General features: G+C 31.7%; 1 protein-coding gene across 1 annotated transcript; it reads right to left on the bottom strand.

Annotated features, from left to right (window-relative positions):
• Positions 1-8,346: 8,346 nt before the first annotated feature.
• On the bottom strand, positions 8,347-18,850 carry LOC103839557 (BOI-related E3 ubiquitin-protein ligase 1). Its single transcript, XM_009116060.3, has 4 exons — positions 15,579-18,850; positions 15,432-15,499; positions 15,064-15,332; positions 8,347-14,968 (listed from the first exon to the last, which is right to left on the bottom strand). The coding sequence occupies exons 1-4, from the start codon at positions 15,626-15,628 to the stop codon at positions 14,447-14,449; spliced, it is 909 nt and encodes a 302-aa protein (XP_009114308.1). The 5' UTR covers positions 15,629-18,850; the 3' UTR covers positions 8,347-14,446.
• Positions 18,851-19,079: the final 229 nt, after the last annotated feature.

Below are 19,079 nucleotides of genomic sequence, written 5' to 3'. Positions count from 1 at the left end.
ACATACAGTCCATTAGTCCATCAGTTTCAGGAAGCCAACTAGCCTAGAAGTGATGTATAAGTTCCACCAGCATTCGGGTTTAAAAAAATGCTATTTTTTGGTCATGTACGTCATGGTTAACATTTTGGGATATTTTTTGGTTGATGTTTTTCGTAGGGTACGGCGGTTGTAACTTATTCGGGTTGACTCTATTGACGTTTTTAATATGTGGTATGGTTCTGGCTCATTTTTTTTGGTGATAGGAAAATTGAAATGATAAAAATGATTTGTTAGACTTGATCAATCCAAGAACACGCTTGCTTTGTTGTAGATTCCCAAACACTAGGTTGGCTAAAGCAATACCTAGTTAACAACTTTTGGATCAACCAGTTTGGAATTTAGTTAAACACTAACATATTTGAACAAATCAACATTCGATTTGGTATTTTCCACCTTTATTTTCCTTTTCCAATTAGCTAGTTTCAACTTGCCGTTGTTTATGTCATTATGTGACATGTTTAAACATGACCAACAAATATATAATCATTATATCAACCTTTACGGCTCTAATGTTGATTTAATTCGCGATATTATTTCAAAAATAATTTTTCATAAATTTTGAATTCCAAACTAGTCAAAATGATACTGTTTAAATTTAGTTTTCGAAGCCTGCTAAAAAGGTGTGATTGATAAAAAGTACGAATTTTCTCTAGTCTTTACAACATATTTAGAGCATTCAAGGTTTAAATGATGTAGACTGCACAACAACTCACTACCCCATCCTTACCACCATTTATTTTGGGATGACATTTTTTCTTCTTAAATTCAAGTTCTGGACGCAAGTCTATAATCTCTTTGGGCCATTGACAAAAGCCGGTTGTTTAATCTCCTATGCATTTAACCCTATCCCCTATATATTATTTAAGAAGCATTGCAACATTTTTTTTTAGCCACGTGTCATCAATATAATGATTTTTAAAATTTTTAGAGAAATAAATTGGTCCATCTAAATATATAATAAGTTTTTATTAAACCACAATAAATACATTATTAATATGCTTCATTATTTCCTTAAATAAAATTACAGAATTGTCTAATGTGGCTAAAGTATATATGAAATTAATGATTTTGAATAATAAAGGTTTGATAAAAATAAGTGTGTATTATAATTATATTTGTTTAATTTTAAGCTATTAAAATAAATTAAACAATCATAGTAACCATATAATAAAAATTTAAAAAAATATTTATATTTTATATTTTGAATTTTTAAAAACGAGTATAAATTACTAAAACTGTTAAAAGTTTCACATTCAAATTTTGTAATCTATGATTTAAAAATTTTGTTATGACATGATACAAATAATTAAAAATAATATAAGTTGAAAGTCTTATTTAATAAGTATCAAAAACCAAGATATATAAATATAAGTATCATTTTAAATTAAACTATATGCCATATAAAAATACATAAATATCTTAATTTTGAAATTTACTTTGAACATTTTTTTGATAAAAAATTTGAAAAAAATATTGACAACTTAATTTTTTTAATTATTATAAATTACTTAAAAAATTAATCCCATAGTGAAAATTTTGTTATCACTAATTTAGACTTTTTGTTATAAGAGATACAAATGATAAAAAAAATATGAGCAAAAAGCATCATCTAATAAATATTAATATTAAAATATACCATATATATGTTACTATCATTTAAATTTAGTTATATATCATATCAAATAGAAAAAATATTTTTTCGATTTATAAATTTATTTATATGTTCGCACCAATTTAATTATATAAGTAGTAGATAATGACTTTTTAATTATTCAATATATATTTATTATTTCATAATATGTTATAAACATATAATATATAAAATAATTTATATATATAATATTCATTCCGCGCAAGGCGCGGATCTTAACCTATTACATTTGTAAACCTTAAATATATATTTTTTTGTTAAAATAAACCTTAAATATTGTAAGGCAGATTCATGTTTTCTACCAATGAATATAAATAGAGAACGATGAATGCAATGATTTTCAGTAACATGGTACCCTAGCAACTTTTTCAAAACTCCTAATTCAGCATATATATTTTTTATTCAGGACAAGATAAACTATAATGTTTGGTGTGAGTTCTCTGAGATTTACACCGTCTCTGTTTTTCTGCTTTGGTTATCTTGATCGTATATACTGCAAATAATGTATTACAAAGAGTGTGGGGGGTTTTGTCAAGACGTATAAATCTATAGAATTAGATTCCCTTTTTTGTTGATATTGTTTCGAAGACGAGATGCAATGCAATAGTCTCTTAGTCAATATCAATCTGCAAACATATTCTCTTCACCAGAATGTCTTTCTGTACCTTTTAAATTTGAGTTCAAATCCAGTCTCTACAGATTTCAAAAACTAATTTTTATCACGGAAAGGTGATTGCATATGAATAATGTAATCACGGAAATGATTTACGTGAAATGTAAATATTTTATGTATATGTATATACCCATATGTAACCTTAACTATAAACTTGCACATAATTTTACCAATTAGTGTAACGTGAAGCAAGGATGATTATCAATATTTAGATGATTTAAGTTTTTTCTTCACATCATGAATAACAACTTAGACTAATTTATACATTAAGTAGTTTACGGTAATAACCAAACGAACTCTACGTCACGGAACATGTGAATATTGAATGTCGTATTACTTGTTCAGATTATTAGATCTATTTTTATGTTAAAAATTCAGACTAAGAATAGTTGACGATTTGTTTGTTAGTGATTAGACAAAGCTTATCGATGATCAATAATGTAAGGAAACATCTCTTTCGAAAGCTCGTTCATGAATGAATGCATATAAAAATATAGTATATGATTCGTGAACTACGGCACGCCGTGCAGAAGCAGCCACAGAGAGCTTAAGCGGCAACAGGCGTGTCATGCGGAAACGGAACCTCTCTTCTTTTTCGATTTATATATGTTTTCTAGAACATATAGTTTTAATGCGAGCTTACACTTTTGTGTCAGATGTATCTATTTTTGATGTTATGAAACGAAAGCCACTTAACTTTAATATTCTTAGTCACGCATTTCGTCATCTACTTTTTAGTTTTAATTGAATTCTTCATATATATATATATTAATTCACTTAATTAACTTTAAAATATTTTTTTACACCAATAAAACTTACAAAAAAAGAAATAGCCAAAAAATGTTTCATTAAAAAAGTAAAAAAAAAATCTCAAAAAATCTCTCTCCTCTTATTGAGATAGTTTTTTTTTGATCTCTTTACCTCTTTTATCACAAAAAAAAATTAGAGAGGTATGAGTTTGTTTTGAGAGTGAGAGAAATCGATGTTTTTGTTTTCCGGCTTCGGTTTCATCCAACCGGACTGACTCCGACGTTTTTGCCTTATCCTCCGGTGAAGAACTGCTTGTTTTGTCTCCGACAACGTTCCTATCCCTTTTGGCGGTCGTTAGGTTTGTGATTCCGGTGTCCACGCCTGGTCTCCCAGTGTTGGATTTTCGGCTAAGAATTCCACGTCGAGCTTTTTTCGATGGCGACAACGGTTTCTCACCGAGATTTTCCCGATTCTGTTTGATCGATGATACTAGTGTTTTTATCCTCACTTGTCTCTCTTTCCTGATTCTCGATTTATCTCTTCTTTTCCTCGCCAAGAGCCGTCTCATCTTCGGACTTCTTCGTATCAATAAAGATGTCAGTATCTTCAGACATGAATCTCGATGGTGATGGGTTGATTGTAGATGATTGATGTTTTTGGAATCGTCGATCCGGTGTGCGACTTGATTTCAGCCGTGAAGATTATTCAATCGTGAGTTTTTCTTCATCGTCTTGGCTATGCTGATGCTAGAGTTCCATCGAGTCTCTCCTCTTACGCTTGTGAAGGTGGTCTGCTCTCTCCTTGACGCATGTCTCAGAACGCCGAGCGTTCGTCCACGTGGTGGGATGCGTTGATGGGTTTTCCTCCCTTGGAGCTTATGACCCAAGGTATTTGTAAAGTTTGAGCCTCTAGGTTGGACTTTTGTTTGTTCTTGTGTTGGGTTTGTTTCAGTTGGCCATGATCCGTTAATAAAATACTAGATGTCAAAAAGTAAAAAAAAATTCTACCCTTACTTTATAAATATATAAATATAAATAACTGTATAAATAAATAGTTAAAAATAATAAAACTTTATTTTTGAAATAATATGTTTTTGAATTCAATTTTTTTAAATTTCTCTAAAAAATTTCAAATGTTTTTCTTTTTTCTTTTTAATTTGTTTTGAAATCCAAAAATTCTTTTCGAAGGTATTTAAAAAAAAATATTTTAATTTTAAGTACTTTTTTATTTATTATTAAAATTATTTTAAGAGAATTTGTACTCCCTACACACCACTTTTCCCCTATTTGCACTCTATACCCTATATCCCTCCAATTTTCTTCCCCCCAACATTACCATTTTTCCCCCATTCAATGATATCCCACATTTGTTAGTATATTTAACTAATTTACTCAAATTTTAAACTCCACTCTCCAAATCTCATCCCTCAAATATAAACCTAAGTATATATAACTATTTATTTCTTTACTGAAACATTTTACTATTTTAGTCATTTAACTCTTAAAACTATATTTATGACAAAAACATTTTAAAAGTCTATCTTAAAGAATTTCTCTCTCTCTCTCTCTATATATATATAAATATTTCAGGGGGAGGGAAAGGAGTTAGAACAATATACACATCTTATATGCCGGAGAAACAATAAAACCTAGGTTAAGATTAGGTAAATCTATCCAAATATACAGAACTAGCATAAAAAAACGAGGGCTGAGAAAAATACTAGAAAGCAAGCTACCAATGGCTAGCAAATCTGATTATCTATGACATCTCTTATGTCGAGGTGTTTAAGCCCAGACGATCGATCACTCAATGGTGTATCTTCAGAGGAACCACCATCAGAGGCGTCTCCCAGCCACAAGCGTTGGTATTCCAAATGAAGAGCCGACTCCCGAAACCTTAAACGCCTTTATTGTTTTAATTCCTTACCATCACACAAATCCGAGAATCTATGCACATCTCCACAATCAATCTGTCAAGAGTTGAAATTCACTATAGAGAAAACATGTATCTCGAAAATCGTTATCTTTGAAATGCACCACCAGTCAACATACTAACTTGTGATAATGAGGATAAACCTCAGAATATCCGATAACTGACTTGCGGATCTGGTAACTTTTTCCATCGTTTCCAAATATAGAGGGCCACTACCAAAGCAACATAGCTCTAGTAGAAGATCTTCACACCAAAGACCTCACCAACATATTGAAAAGAGAGATGCGCCTCCATGTTTACGTCAGAGCACGACTATTTCGTTAATAAGGTTAGAGATCTAATTCTCCCAGCACTAGCCTCATCGGAAATCTTGCTACTACTCCAACAGAACGTAAATTCCTGATGTGACACTTTGCGTTGAAATCCACAACTCAAAATAGCGAACATTTTGATTTAAGAAACATAAGGTGGAAGGCCAATGGCTAAAATCATATTCGCCAACTGCCAAAGAATATCAAGAAACTAAAGTTTTTTTTATATTGAATTATTTTCAGCTATGCTAAAGTTTTTTTTTATATTGAATTCTTTTCAGCTATGCTATTGGAGTTTTTATCCTTGCACCATTTGCTATGTACTTCATGTCATATAGCGTGTATCTGTTTTGGAAATGTATTGCTTTCGAACAGGGCTGAGTCTAAACAATAATTAGACTTCAAAGCTTAAAATTTTTAGTCACAGCTCTACTCCCATGTCGTAGTTTTGAAAATGTATCACACATGTTCATGTTCGTTTTATATTTTATGAATACACTAGTTTAAGACCCGTGTTTTACGCGGAATGACCATTTTATGTACAAATTATTTTTATGTCTTATTATTTGTTTATTTTTTATATATTAATCTAAATATTTAAATGTGATTCTTTCATATGGTTTTATGATTATTTGTATCTTATTATAACAAAAAAAATTAACCATTAATCACAAAATTTTTATTGTGACTTCTAACTTTTTTGAAGTTTGTAGTCGTTTTAAAATTCAAAGTATGACATATACAGAAAATCTAAATTTTAATTATATTGTTAACATGAATGTTTAATTTATTTTTCTAATATAACATTAAAAATAATAATGTAGGATATGTAAATTGTTGTCAAATCTTTATCATAAAAATCATTAATTTTCAAATATATATTGTATTTATTTTTGGTAATTATGTAGCTTTTATTTAAAGAAAGAAAAAAATATTAATTGTAGATTGTTAATTATATATTTTTGGTTACTTTAATGAGAAGCATATAATATATGTTTAGTGGATCCAACATATTTCTTTAAGAATTTTAATAAACATTTTAGTGATGACATGTGTCATAGCTAAAATGTTATAATTTTTTTTTAACATATAGGGGATGAGAACATATATTGATAGTACCATATTTAAATTAGCTATCAGCCGGCAAAAATAAGCTATCAAGATATGTTTGGTTTTTTCTGCTCAACATCGACTTATCATTCATCTAAATTTGTGTTGTCTCCAAATTATTTTTCTATCATATTGAAATAAATATTTACCGATATAATTAACGAAGTAAGGATTAGTTATAAAATTTAACCGTTCGGTCTTTATATGTTTAACATTTTTGAAGTTATAAGCATAAAAAATTAGAAATTTGTTTAAAATTTTAAAATTGTAGATATTGATCTTTTTTTTTTAAATCTAATCTTTTAGATTCAGACCATGTTCGAACAGTTCCATTTACACATGCTAAAAGACAGTCTGGTTCAAAGTTATATACTACAATTCATGTTTTCTTGCCGGTAGAAACCGCAAAAGCATATTGAAACATGCAATTATTATATATAAAAACATAATCAGTAAAATAATTAATTGCTGAGGTTCAACCAATTTCATCCACTATTTCATATAATGTTACCAGTCAAAGAAAGTAATGTGTTTTGAAAAAGAAATGCGTTTTGTCTAGTTAATCTCTTTAGTTGTGTTCACTCTAGATTACTCTGTAGCTTTTCACCTTTTTTTCTGTTTGTGAAATTTTCAATTTGGTTGTTTATAAAACTAAAAGTGGTTGTTTAGATATGGGGTAGATATATAATAAACCAAAACACAATGAGTCATTGAGACATATGAAACTATGGCACTGGACTAATTTTGTTAATTATGGGCCATTTGTGACCTAATGCAACTGATTGGGTTCCATTTCGGCTGCACTAAAAAAAACTATCGGTCTCGAACACCAGCTTTGGCACATGTCACCATTTGGTTTTCTCTAACTTTTAGATTGAGACGGCAACATCATATCCCCAGCGGATTATCGTATACTCCTTCCGTATACAAAGATATGATGTTTTAAAACTAATATGTAAAATAAAAAGTAAAATTACGAATGATGAATCTTTATTGATAAAAAAAGTAATAATAAAAAATATATTTATTGTTTTTAATGTATGTAAAAAATCTTAAATATCATACATTTATATACAGAGGATGTAATCTTTTTCTTTGTAATTGTGGATGTCTACGCTCCAAAGTCCAAACTATTCCACAAAAGGTGAAAACCAACAAGTAGTCTAATCTTGTATTTTCTGAATAGAGCATAGACCATGGTCTTATTTCACATAACGCAAATGATTATTTATTTCATGGTATAATTCGACCTCAAAATTGACAAATTTATGTCATGTTTCAGATTTTTTTTACCATCAGTCTACCACTGTTTGATTGATATTATCATATACTCAATTCGTCTTAAAGCTTACAAGCTTATCAACTGGTTCAAATCATGTAAGAATTATTATGTTACTATTCTGTTCGTAACTATGGACGAATAAGCCATGCGTCTCTCTTCAATTTTGCGTATGTGGGCATACGGTATATGTACTTGTTTCTTTTTCAAAGATATATATGAACCACTTAGATGCCATGTTATATTGCATATTGTTTGTTTTCACATAAACAGTTTGATTGAATTATTGTCACGTGAAATTTAAAAGTCTATTGATGCAACTCATAAAGAAAGCTGTCTCACTAAGCTTGGAATATATCAAAGTGTTGGATCAATTATCTTCTTTTATTTTATTTTCCTAAATTAATCAATTTACTTAACATTTTACCAAAAAAAAAATTTCAATTAATTTTATATGATTTAATTACTAATATTTTGATTGAACCGTTCCTTCATGTCTTTGCATCATTGTTTAGGCGGTGCATTATCACATCCTCATGGACCCTCTAATTTATAGTGTTCCATATCGTAGCATTCTTTTATGTTTATATTTTATATCTTCTGGTCTTTTGTTTTGTGCCAATTATGTTCCACGTTGTCATTATTGAAAAAAATACGGTTTATAGGTACAAAATTATGATAAAGAATTACAGGGAAGACGAGCTATTTCCTCGAAAAGTATCGTATAGCACCATATGTCTCCTAAACTATAACTCTATTCTAAATATTTTCGAAATACAAGTTCGAAACCTAGTTCCCCATGAAAATTTAAGCTTAACATTTATCTCTCTATAGATTAAAAATTCGAAATCTCTAACTCCACAAAATTAAATTATTCGGTTTAAAAGTTTTAATAATGAACCACAACTATCAAAATTTTAGTAATAAACCAAAACTAAGCCAAATTCAAAAATAAACCAGGCCCGATTTAAGAAAAACATACTCTATAAAAATAAAAATAAAACCAACGCTTTTGGTCTTCTTATTCCTTCGTCAATCTGCGAACATGGCCGAATTCAGACTCAGACATTTTAAAGAACCCACCTTGAAGCTGTAGATGATATTTCCAGAGAGGTTCTGATGTAGTTCGTGATGTACATCAAAAGGTGTGTACGGCAGGAGGTCGAGTGGAGAAGTTGCTTACAAGAAGATTGTGTAAGGTGATTACGTGTGTAAGTGGAGATTGGAAAAGGAAAGAGAATATCTTGTTGAAAACAAATGACATTTTCCATTAAGCAAAGAGGCTTTGCTGGGAGAAGAAGTGTTACTTGGAGAGGAATAGAAAGTTTCTTTAGATGGGAATAAAAGTTTATTAAAGTGCATCTAATGAAATTGGAGAGCAAGTCTACGGTTTATATATAAGGAGGGGCGTGCCTTTATGAGAATAAAACACCAGAGATTAAAGTGAGAGAGATTTTCATTGTTAAGTTTCATTGTGTTCTTGTTGAGTGTCTGACGGAGTGTGACGTAGTGTCTAACGGAGTGTTCCGTTGTACTTGGTGTTGTGACGTTGGTGCTGGCGTTACGTGTAGCGGAGTTGTCCGTTGTGGTGTGGTGATCAACATGTACGTTGGTGTTGGCGTGCTCGTTGGTATCCTTGGTGTGCGTTAAGTTCTGACGTACTCGGTGACATACTTAGGTGAAGTACTTGATGACGTACCTTCAGAAACTTGGAGGTCGAAACTTAAAGAGGAGTTTAGCTCAAGGTTGGTTAACCTTGGAGAGTTCATGTTATAGAAAAGAACGATGATTCAAGAGGGTTATGCTTGTATTACGTGTTTGCGAATTGGTTGTAATTTGCTTTCTCATTCTAGTAAATTTGAATACCGGACAAAGTCTCGGAGAATAAGAAACAAACTTCGTTAACAAACTCTATGTGTCATTTACTTACTGCTATATATCTCTGACTCATCCACACTAACAGAAGTCTTAGTAGACGTAGTCATAGAAATCAAAATCATAAAACCTCTATTACCATTAACAAAAGTTTGAATGAATTGACCAACACATCTAACAAGCATTAAACGAATCCATTCGTAAGCAATATTTATAACTAAAATTATTTCAAGGGATGTACGATTAGGCATAAGTAAGCAATATTTATAACTAGATAAATTATTTCAAGGGATTTACGATTAGCCATAACTGTATATAGGTATAACTTTATTGTAAAACATAATTTTAAGGTTTTTTTTAATAATAATATTAATATTTAAGTTATACGCATAACTAGTTTAACTTTAAGTTATTAGGTAGAGACATGGAAAGTACTATATAATTATATAATTATCATTTTATGTTATTTATGCAGGTATGAGTTGGTCTTCCACTTTCTTTGATTTAAGACAAAAGCAGTCTCATGTTTACCGACTTAATGACCCCTTTGTTTTACCATTTTCAAATGTGAACAAATCCCTTTGTTTGTTAAAGTCTTTGTGTATCAATTTTTTAAAAAGTCGAGTCTTTCGATTATTGACATTTTTAATCTTTGTAGACGTTTGTATCCATCTCTTCTACATAGGGATGAGATTTAGATATTCGTACTGGATCTGGATAAGATCTATTCGATTTCAATTTCCAGTAAGCCATACTCCCTCCGTTCCTAGATATAAGATGTTTAGAAAAAAAAAAATATAGTACAAAAAAACACAACTATAGCGACGATAATTAATGAAGAAAACTAATCTTCGTAAATTTACGTCGACTTTACGAGAATCTTACAAGAAAATTTATAATTAACGTTAGTTCGTCGTAAAATGACGAGGAAACGATTTCCTCGTAAAAACCACATAATATAACGTCGTTTTACGAGAAAAAATGTTTCCTCGTAAACTCGACGTAACAGTAGTGTCTTTTTTACGAGAAAATATTTTACGTTTACTTAACGAGTAAATTTCGAGTCCACCAACTTTGTAGTTGTAACACGTTTTTTGTTTCGACTACCTAACTAAATTTCATCGTAAATTCATAGTAAAATTTCAACTACCAGATTCGAAAATTTCCTATAAATATGGACGTTTGAACATTATTTTAAACACATCAACAACAAAAAAAAAACAAAAACTTGAAAGAAAAAAAATGTTGGTCTCCGGAAATATTTTCGAGTTGCGGAGGTGGATGTATATACACAGAGATGCTAACGGGAGAGTGACGAAAAAATACCTCGAAGGGCTGGAGACATTTATGCATCAATCAGATTCCACACCACTCGTCCAAGAAAGCGGTAAGATGTTCTGTCCTTGTTGGAAATGCAACAATTCGAAATTGGCAAATCGTAAAAATGTTTGGAAGCATTTAATAAATAGATGTTTTACGCCAAATTACTATATATGGTTTCAACATGGAAAAGGTTATAATTATTAGAATGAAGCTAGTAATATCAATTTTCAGGAAGAACCGGTTGATCATCATTTGCGTAATGAACATAATTACCATCAGGAGGAGCAGATGGTAGATTATGATAGGGTTCATGATATGGTAGCTGATGCATTCGTAACTCATGATGAAGATGAAGAACCTAACATAGATGCAAATTTTTTTTACAAAATGTTAGATGCTGCGAATCAGCCACTTTATAGTGGTTGTAGAGAAGGTATCTCTAAATTGTCGTTGGCTGCTAGAATGATGAATATTAAAACTTATCACCATCTACCTGAAAGTTGCATGAATGAATGGGCAGACTTGTTTAAAGAGTATTTGCCAGAAGACAATGTTTCTGCTGATTCTTATTAAGAGATTCAGAAACTAGTTTATAGTCTTGGGTTGCCTTCGGAGATGATAAAAGTTTGCATCGACAATTTTTTGATCTACTGGGGAGATGATGAGAAGTTAGAAGAATGTCGATTCTGTAAAAAGCCACGGTTCAAGCCGCAAGGACGATAACGTAATAGGGTACCGTACCAAAGGATGTGGCATCTACAAAGTACATCCAAAATTTGCTAGCAATAGCCGAAATGTGTATCTCGGATTATGCACATATGAATTTAGTTCATTCGGAATGTCAGGGAGACAATATTCATTGTGGCCAATCTTTCTTACGCCATCCAACCTGCCAGCGGAGATGTGCATGCAACGGGAGTTGCTATTCTTGACCATATAAATACATGGTCTGAACCATCCAAAAAAGTCTCTGGATGTTTTCCTACAACCACTGATAAAAGAGTTGAAGGATTTGTGGTCAATAGGGGTGAGGATATATGACTGCTGAACTAAGACAAATTTTACGATGCGAGCGATGCTTTTGTGGATCATAAGTGACTTTCCTGCCTATGTGATATTTTCTGGATGGACTACACATGAGAGATTAGCTTGTCCATATTGTAATGGAACGACATATGCGTTTCAACTGAGGAATGGTAGGAAGACAAGTTGGTTCGATTGTCACCGTCGATTTCTTCCCATTGGCCATCCGTACGGAAGAAAAAAAAATTGTTTAGGCACAAAAGGGTTGTGAGAGACACTCCTCCTCCATATTTAACTGGAGAACAAATTGAAACGCAAATCGATTACTACGGAGCTAACGAAACAGTTCGTTGTGGTGGTAATTGGCATGTCCCCGGTAATATGCCTGATTTTTACGGTGTTCGGCACAACTGGCACAAGAAGAGTATATTTTGGGAGTTACCATATTGGAAGGATCTTCTTCTGCGCCACAACCTCAATGTGATGCATATAGAGAAAAATTTATGTGAGAACATCATGAAAACGATATTAAATGTCTTAGGAAAGACAAAAGACAACATAAAATCGAGGTTGGACTTGCCGGATATTTGCTCAAGAAGTGAATTACATATAAAAAGCAATGGACAAGTTTCCATTCCGATATCCATATTATCTTAAGAAAAAAAGTCGGTGTTGTTCAACTGGGTGGCATCAGAACCCCGATGGGTATGTTTCAAATCTCTTCAGATGTGTTGAAAAGGGTCAAAAGTTCTCCGGGATGAAGAGTCATGATTCTCATGTCTTTATGCAACGACTACTTCCTTTTGCATTTGCGGAGCTACTTCCAACAAACGTATATGAAGCACTTGCAGGTAGTATATTATAACGCATTAATTTTTTAATGGTTTAGTTTGCAATAATATATGACTACTAATGTGTTTAATTGTTTTTGGAATTTATGTACAAGACATTAGAGTATTTTTCAGAGATCTAAGCACAAACACTCTTAAAGAAGAAGTCGTGGAACAACTTCACGAGAACATTCCCATCTTATTGTGCAACTTGGAAAAGATATTTCCTACGGAATTTTTGACGTCATGGAGCATCTAACTGTCCACATATGAGGCATTGCTTCGTGGACCTGTACATTACAGATGTATGTATCAGTGTGAGCGAGCCATGAAATATTTGAAGGGAAAAGCAAAAAACATCGCAAAAGTTGAAGATTCTATAATTGTTGGAAGTTTGAAAAGTACGTACCCGGAAAAGAGCTCCAAGAAGATATGATGATGGTGGTGGTGTCGCGCCAACATATGCAGTTGCTGGTATTCTAGACATCTTTAGCTAGATTGGGCGAATCGATGAAAAATCGAAAGAGATTTGGTGGTCGAGTGAAGAAGACGCTTATAGTGCACACACTTATATTAAAAAAATGATATTTTATTTAAAAAATATCACTAAAACTATAAAATAATTGTATTCAACTAATTGAAAAATAAATTATTAAATATGATTAGTTACACGGTTTTTAATAAAGTAAAAGTTACTTAGAAAGTTGAGAACATCTTATACTCCATCTGTTTCGATTTAATTGCCGTTGTAGGAAAAAAATTCGTTTCAAGATAAGTGTCGTTTTAGAGTTTCAATGCAAAATTTATTACTAAAATTCTCCACTTTATTTTTTATTGGTTGAAAAACGGTTCATGTATATGTAATTGTGTTTTTTTTAGGAAATATACAAAATCATATGTTTTCTTAATATGTGTGCATAAACCTACGACAATTAAAATGAAACGAATGGAGTATATTGGAACATCAAATTTTTTTGAAACATCCTACATTTAGAAACAAAGGAAATACATAGAAAAATTATATTCATAAAAAATTTTGGTAGTGTTTTCGATTTGAATTTGTGTCTGTTTGAATCTGTGTTGATTCTAACCAGTTATGTATTGATATGGATATACAATTTCAAACCTGAATTATTATATTTTACTTATTTATTTTTATCTTAAAAAGAACTAAAATCATATATATTTTATAATATGAATGTATTATAACAAAACTGAAGTAGCCTAATAGTCCTGGAGGATTGTCACTTTCTTATTCTAAATATAGAATAAAATATAATATTTTCTTATATTTCATTCTTTAATAGAGTGGGTAACATATTGGAGCAAATTTCTAACTATAATAGAATTACTTTATTTTAGTGTAAATTATAGGAGAAAAAATAGCATCTAGAGATTTCCTATGGAAATGTCAAAAAAAAAACAAAAAAATTCCCAAAAATGAATTATAAAGAAGAAAAGAAGACCACTGCATATGGCTATGTAGTATATACATGTTAACCTCTCACCTTTATTGACCTTGAGGTATGAAGAAAAACTAACTCGGTTATATTATCACAAAATGATGAATTTAATTATATATAAAGATTTTGTTTTTAATTAATAAAAGGCCATCGTCAAGTTTGGTAGGCCCGTTAAATAAAAAACCCATCAGAAGAAGAAAACCTCCACGCTTGAATTCTTCAAGCTAAGACAAAGCGGACAAACTCGCACAGAGCCGTCGCATCCTTTACACAGGACCAAATGGCGACACGGCAGAGCCAACACCGTCGCCGCTCTCCGCCGACAAATCCTGCAACTCGGTCCATTCAATTCGAATCGATCAGGATCAACGTAAACAGACTCAGCGTCTCCAGCTTCATCCACACCGTCTACGCTTTTTAATTTTGGTTCCGCCGCCGTAACTCCACCGCCGTGAGCAACAACTTGCTGCAATCGAGCTTGTAACGACATCGCTTCGGCTTCTTTCGCCGCTGCTCTCACCTGCCAAGCACGTGCTTCCTTCTCGATCTGTGCAGCACGTGCTTCAAGCTCCGCGTGACGACGCGTGGCTTTCTCGATTTCCGCTTCTTTCTCTCCTAACCTCCGCCTAACAGATTCTTCCCTCGTTCTCAGAAGCTCACGATAGTGTCTCTCCCTGCTGTCCGCTAACATGCACCTCAATTGCTCTCCCTTTACAAATTTTTAAAAACTCAACTCGGTAAAAATATTTTTACCATTACAAAATACACGGTAGTTTATAGTAATTCCAGTAAAATTATAGTTACCTGGGTTTGAAGAAATCTATCTAATTCATCCGCTTGCCGATTGATTTCTCCGGCGAAATTTCCGTCTATCATCGGCGAAGATGATGACCGTTGTTCCATACTCTGTGATTGTCCCTGAGACAAACGGAGACCGGTGGATACTACATTAGGAGTTTGTCGACGGCTGATAAACTGCGGCGGTGTACACGGCGGAGGGTTCATCGGAGCCGCCGTGGTTTCTAAATCAATCACCGAATAATCTTCTCTGGCTCGCTTTCTTTTATCAACCCCTGTTTTTTTTTTCCGACCAAACGTTAAACCGATTCATTTCTCGAGATAACCGATTATTTATTTATGATAACCGTTCGATTTGGAATTAGAAGTCAAACCGGCGGTGATGGAAGGCAACTGAGACTTTTGCAGGTCCGGTGAAAAATCAGTCCCTTCTTGGCCGTTTCTGAGACAGAGAAATATTGAACATATGAATACACACACGCATATATACATATATATACAGAGAGAGTCAGAGAGAGTACCTGTTGAGGAAGAACATAGTAGAAGGATGGTGATGAGCTTGAAGAGCCATGAATAGAAGAAGAAGAAAGAAAAACAAAGAAGGAAGCTTTTTAATGAGAATCTTTAATATGTGTTATATCTACGGTTGTATCATTGGTGAAGATTGAAACTTTGCTTCGGGACTGGAATGGAATCAAATGGAGGCTTTCTAAGGGAAGGCTTTTAAAGTCTCTGTCTAATGCACATAGTTAGCATGATTCTCATTTATTTTAAAATCAATGTTGAATACTTGAATCGCATCTACATTTATTTACTTTCTAATGGAAAACGGATATTTCGTTTTTTCCAGGTGTATTATACTGTACTTCTATAGATTCGTCAATATTAGTTTTTTTTTTAATATAAAAATGTTGCTAACGAAAATAACTAAATAAGAAAGGCAACTAGTTGCAAGTATCACATTTCGATCTTTGTACATGTATGATAAGAAAATAAAATACAATTAAATTCGTTTAGGTTATAAATTCCTTTAGCTTATGATTAAAATTTTTGAAATATTACTTATTATTAAGTTTATATTAGTTATACTATATAATTCAAAATTCCTGCTTGCTTTATAGTTTTTCAGTGAAAACCAAAATAAAAGATGTAAATAATTTTTTCCCTACACCTATAGGAAAATACAGTATTTTTATAGAGACAATAGAATTTTTACAAGGTATTTTATAAATCTTTATGTATGTATATTTATATTTAATATATAATGTTTTAGCTAATATTTGGTGAAGAAGAAGTGTATTTAGTTAAGTGGTTAATTGTCCATTTCTCCATTATTTTTCATCAGAATTTAACTATATCAAAACATAGGAATTGGGATTTGTCAATCCAACTGATGACAAAAATAATATTCGGTGATTTATGATTATTTTAACGCAGTAGCAAAGTTCAAATTTAGTTTTGAGATAATTTTTTTTTGACAATTTTTAAAAATAAAATAATAATTATCCTTAATCATTTATATGTAATTATTATTTTATTTTTAATAAAGTATATATACAAGTACTAATTTAAATTTTATTAATAATGTAAAAGATGTAAATTAGTTGGATAACTAAATCAAAGATATATATATATATATATATATATATATATATATCATATATATATATAATATAAATGTATTATTTTGTCGATTTTGCATTTTATACTTATTATTTTATTTTTGAATGTATACTTATTTTGTTAGCGCTTCATTTTTTTGTTATTTTACTAAATAAAATTCATATTATTCATGATTCTGAAATACGTATTATAATGTTTTGACCAAGAAATATGTATTAGATTCAAATTAAGTTTACACGTGATTGAATTTAACAATTATGGCATTGCAGGTAACTGACTTTGTCCATGACAGAGACATTGTACACATTTGCGTGCGAACATATATATATATATATATATATTTTTTTTTTTTTTTTTTTGACATCATATATATATATATATATTATTGTGTTTAGTACACTATTCATGACGGAACAAAAATCTAACAACTAAACAAAGATAATCAACAAGTTTTATCAAAATAAACTGCAAGTTACGAGCATGTTATTATAGATATATGCTCTTCGCTTAACCTAATAACTTTCCAAACAGTTTAAACATTAGGCGAGGAAGAAATATATATATGACTGACTGATAGAGTGATAGGAGGGATTTTGGTTCAAGTTGAGACTAAGTTTCTGAACGAATACATCTGACATACAATTTATAACTGATGATAAGAATAGTGAGTAATGCAAAAAATCTATTTCTATAACCTAGCTGAGAGATGGCCATCGAGTGTTATATATTGTCTTGATTTGACCAAAACTGAGTATTAATAATGATTGCCAGTAAATTAAAATTTTAATAAGAAGAAGAACAATAATGAAAGATAGTAATGGAGTCATAACACACTTTTGTTTCTTCCCTTGAGAGGTGCCCACCACACCAATTTGTGAATTCTTGGGAAAAACTTCTTGAACATTCATTTCTTCTCTTCCAAAATCATGTTATCCTCACTTTTCAATCTCTCGTACGCCTCACCCTACAATCTTATATTCCATATATCCTTCATATTCTTTTAAATATACATATATCAACATTATAAATATATATGCATCACAGAATATAAAAAACAATGCATGTTCCTTACATTTTGGTGCTAGTGCTTTATATGTGATAGGTTTGCGAGTTATTTCTTACGAAAACTTGATCACATCTGAGATTAGCTGGAGGCTTAAGCGAAACTCAAATATCTGATTCCAAACTGAAAATAGTATATTTTTATTGGTTGGTGCATGTGACAAGGCGTCTTCAAAAACGTCAGTGTATATCTAGTGCGAGAGTAATTTGGTGAAGGTAAGAAACAAGTAGTTATAACTTATAAATGAGATGCTTAGAGTTACTTAGAATACTTTCTATATAATGTTTATCGTGTACGTACATATCTGTATAGGTGTAACTTTAGCCTATAGGTGGATTGTGTGTTGGCCATGATGAAAAATGAGTGAGAATAAAGTGGATATTTAGGGAAATAACAAATTAAGAAATATAAAGTGAAAACAAGAAGAGCCAATATATATTCAAATGTGTAGATTTGATTAGATGCAAAATACACAATTAGACATCATTATTTTCTTAAATTAGGATTTTAGAAATTATCCCTTTACCTGCACTTTTCCTCGTGAGTAACAATAATGCTGCTTCACACTTGCAATATCACATTCTCAATCAAAAATGTCATTTCCGTCTCCTTCAAAACGAAGGTTATACATAAACAAATGCATACGTGTATATCATATGGTAATATATTTCTAACTGTGAGAAGTAATGGTAAATGTAAGAATATTAGACTCTAATTACCTAAATTCACAAATAAGATGATTATGGACTATACACACACGCATACATTTTGAGTATACGGAAAAAGGTTATAGAATGGTGGCAAGAGCTAGACAGGTAGGCAAAAAGACTGATGTAAATGAATGGCATCTCTTGAGACAATACATGATCACTACGAGAAAACACGCCGAATTCCGACGGAGATTCCGACGGACGTCACAGGCGTCGGACAATTTGGACGGAATTCTGACCGATTCAGAAGATTCGGATTAGTTTTTTTTTTTTTTTCTATTGGTCCGTCGGAAATCCATCGCAAAATACCGACGAGATAGCGACGACAAAGAGTTTCATTAAAGTCTGGAAATGTCCTCGGTAATTCGTCGCATTATACCGACGACATTCTGACGAACTAACCGAGTTCGTCGGAATGTCGTCGGTATAGTGCGACGAATTACCGAGGACATGTGTTTTTAAAAATGTCCTCGGTAATTCGTCGCACTATACCGACGACATTCCGACGAACTCGGTTAGTTCGTCGGAATGTCGTCGGTATAATGCGACGAATTACCGAGGACATGTGTTTTTAAAAAATTTCCAACATAAAAATCTATAAATTTATATGCCAAAACTATGAAAAT

This window comes from Brassica rapa, chromosome A09, assembly GCF_000309985.2.
Source record: "Brassica rapa cultivar Chiifu-401-42 chromosome A09, CAAS_Brap_v3.01, whole genome shotgun sequence".
NCBI lineage: Eukaryota > Viridiplantae > Streptophyta > Magnoliopsida > Brassicales > Brassicaceae > Brassica > Brassica rapa.
Note: the sequence above shows the minus strand (reverse complement) of the source record. Positions and strands in the feature narration are given on the sequence as shown.